At 36.1% G+C, this 2,859-nt stretch overlaps 1 protein-coding gene across 1 annotated transcript in view; it reads right to left on the bottom strand.

Moving 5' to 3' along the window:
* LOC137625971 (uncharacterized) overlaps positions 1–1,867 on the bottom strand; it is a 461,042-nt gene extending 459,175 nt beyond the window's left edge. Inside the window, exon 1 of the mRNA XM_068357041.1 lies at positions 1,740–1,867. Within this exon, the coding sequence (XP_068213142.1) occupies positions 1,740–1,828 (89 nt within the window). The 5' untranslated portion in view covers positions 1,829–1,867. The remainder of the gene's footprint in view (positions 1–1,739) is intronic.
* Positions 1,868–2,859: the final 992 nt, after the last annotated feature.

Genomic DNA, 2,859 nt, shown 5'->3' with positions numbered 1-2,859 from the left:
GGGACTCGGTTAGATTTCACCAGTCGTCTCTATCTTGAGCTAATAAATCAATACTTCTCCATTTATCAACTCCTACTTCACGCTTTATAGTCCTCAACGATGTAGGTCTGGGGTCTTCCAACTATTCTAGTGCCTTGTGGAGCCCAGTTGAAAGTTTGGTGAACTAATCTCTCTTTGGAAGTGGGGAGTGCGAAGAGCATGCCCAAAACCATCTCCATCTACCTCTCATCACAATTTTATCCACATATGGCACTTGAGTAATCTTTCTTATGGTTCCAATTCTAATCCTGTCCTGCCATTTAACTATCAATATTTTTCTGAGGGCTTTATTCTCAAAATATTGTACTCTAATTGTTCAGAGGCAACTTTCCTCTTGGTAAGAGAGGAAGAGACTCTTTTGCTATGGTAAGCAGCTCTTCTAGGAGAAGGACACTCCAAAATCAAACCACTGTTCTCTAGTCTTGGATAGTGCCATAGCCTCTGTACCATGGTCTTCTACTGTCTTGGGTTAGAGTTCTCGTGCCTGAGGGTACACTCGGCCACACTATTCTATCTGGTTTCTCTTCCTCGTGTTTAGTTAAAGTTTTCATAGTTTTTTATAGGAAATATTTATTTAGATGATGTTACTGTTCGTAAAATATTTAATTTTTCCTTGTTTCCTTTCCTCACTGGGTTATTTTCCCTGTTGGGACCCCTGGGCTTATAGCATCCTGTTTTTCCAACTTGGGTTGTAGCTTAGCAAGTAATAATAATAATAATATATATGGTCAGTCTCTAGGGCACTGTCTTGTTTACTACGGCAATGTCAATGTCCCTTGCCTTTGCTGTTTATGAGTGGCCTTTAAACTATAAACTGGCCTCCAGTCGAAAGACAATTTAGGCCTACACTTAAAAAAACACCTGACCAGTTTTGGACCCAGAAACTATTGATGAGAAAATCTTTATTACAAGAATCTTGTATCAGATATCAGCAAGAATATGTTAACCGCTACGTAGTGAACAACTTTGAAAATTAGTTCTGAAATTCACTCCGTTCAGTGTTGATAGACATAAAGCTATTATCCATCTTGTAAAATATATACTGCATTTACAAGAAAATATATTTAAACCAATATCATTAAACAGTAAGCTATAGATGAATCTGAAAATTAACGTTTTTGCTGAATAAAAAAATAAAATTGTCCATTTTGGACTTCAATGCAGTATTTAAATCTTATTATTATTATTATTACTATTATTATTATTATTATTACCAGCCAAGCTACAGCCCTAGTTGGAAAAACAAGATGCTATAAGCCTAAGGGCTCCAATAGGGAAAAATAGCCCACTGAGGAAAGGAAATAAGGAAATAAATAAATGATGAGAACAAATTAACAATAAATCATTCTAGAAGCAGCAAAAACGTGAAAATAGATATATACAACTATTAACTATTAACACATACACATACCAAAAGAAATAAACAGCATACATAGTTGTAGGGCATACCAAACGCCGTAATTTCATCTAATGAAATTTGGTGTGTAATAATAGCACCAATAATGAAAAGCAAAATAAAAAGGATAGAGATGCACGAAGCAAAGGAGGCAACTACTCAAGCAAAAAATCTTATGGTCACGTCATGGAAACAAGCAAAACTATGGCATCAGAGAGAGAGAGAGAGAGAGAGAGAGAGAGAGAGAGAGAGAGAGAGAGAGAGAGAGAGAGAGAGAGAGAGAGCTGTTTCTTTTATCTCTTACCTTGGTGACACCTCAACGATCTTGTCCAGGTCGACGCAGCTTGGGACTGCAAGTCCCCGCTGAAGAGGAGACTCTAGGTTCTTCTTCATTTCGTCGTCTTCCTCGTCATCGTCGGCTTCAGATTCTTCCTTTCCTATCGTTCCTTGCCTTCGCCACGCCAAGCAGTCTTGTTTTCCTCTTAACTCCACGGGCGTATTTGTCCTTCGGTATATTTTCCTCAAAATCTAATGGATGTGTCCTTGGTAGGAACGTGTCCACTAAATTTCATTTAAATTGGTTCTGTAGTTTTTGCGAAATTTTCACAAAAATAAAAACTAACAAAATATTTGCCATTTATTTAACTTTTCAATTATTTTCAAAGTACTGCTGCGTACTTGTACTTAAGTGTACTTTATCCAAAAGGTTAAAGTACTCATGCTAGCGTCATACCCAACACGACTCCCAAGTTTGGTCAAAATCGGTACAGTAGTTTTTGTGTAAAGTTGGTCACAAACAAACAAACAAACAGACGGGGGTGAATCATACCTTTCGCAATCCTTGCAAGTCTTCAGAGTCTTCAGAAACTATATTAGATTGAAGTCATCGAGTTTCATCAATGTTAAAAATTATCAATTACTCGATCAAGTAGCGATTGCTCTCGAGTAGACATATCATTTCATTCCAAAATTAATTTCAATTTGTTCCGGAAAATTATATTTACACTTGAAAAGGCGTAGTAGCTTCAACGACAAATTATATGACCACTTCTCAAGTTTACAACGAAGCCACAAAAGTAATACATCTATTCACTTTACAATGTTTCACTTCTTAATACCAACGAATGAATATATAACCACTGAGTAGTAAAGGGAAAATATATATAATTTTTGCTCCAAACATCAGCTCTTTAAGAGGGAAAAATATTTTCGTTTTCAAAAACCAATCCACTTTGCAAAAGATCTTTCTTTCAATAATTAGATCACTGATCGATAATCAGTAATAAATATGAATTCCTTCCCCGTATCCCTCGAGACAATATTCCATATTGACCTGAAAAGGAGAGAAAGGAAAAGGGTGAATCATAAAGTCACAACAAATTCTATTTCAAATTGTACTTAATACAATCGTGAACATGGATAAA

The sequence above is a fragment of the Palaemon carinicauda genome, chromosome 33 (genome assembly GCF_036898095.1).
Source record: "Palaemon carinicauda isolate YSFRI2023 chromosome 33, ASM3689809v2, whole genome shotgun sequence".
Taxonomy (NCBI): domain Eukaryota; kingdom Metazoa; phylum Arthropoda; class Malacostraca; order Decapoda; family Palaemonidae; genus Palaemon; species Palaemon carinicauda.
Note: the sequence above shows the minus strand (reverse complement) of the source record. Positions and strands in the feature narration are given on the sequence as shown.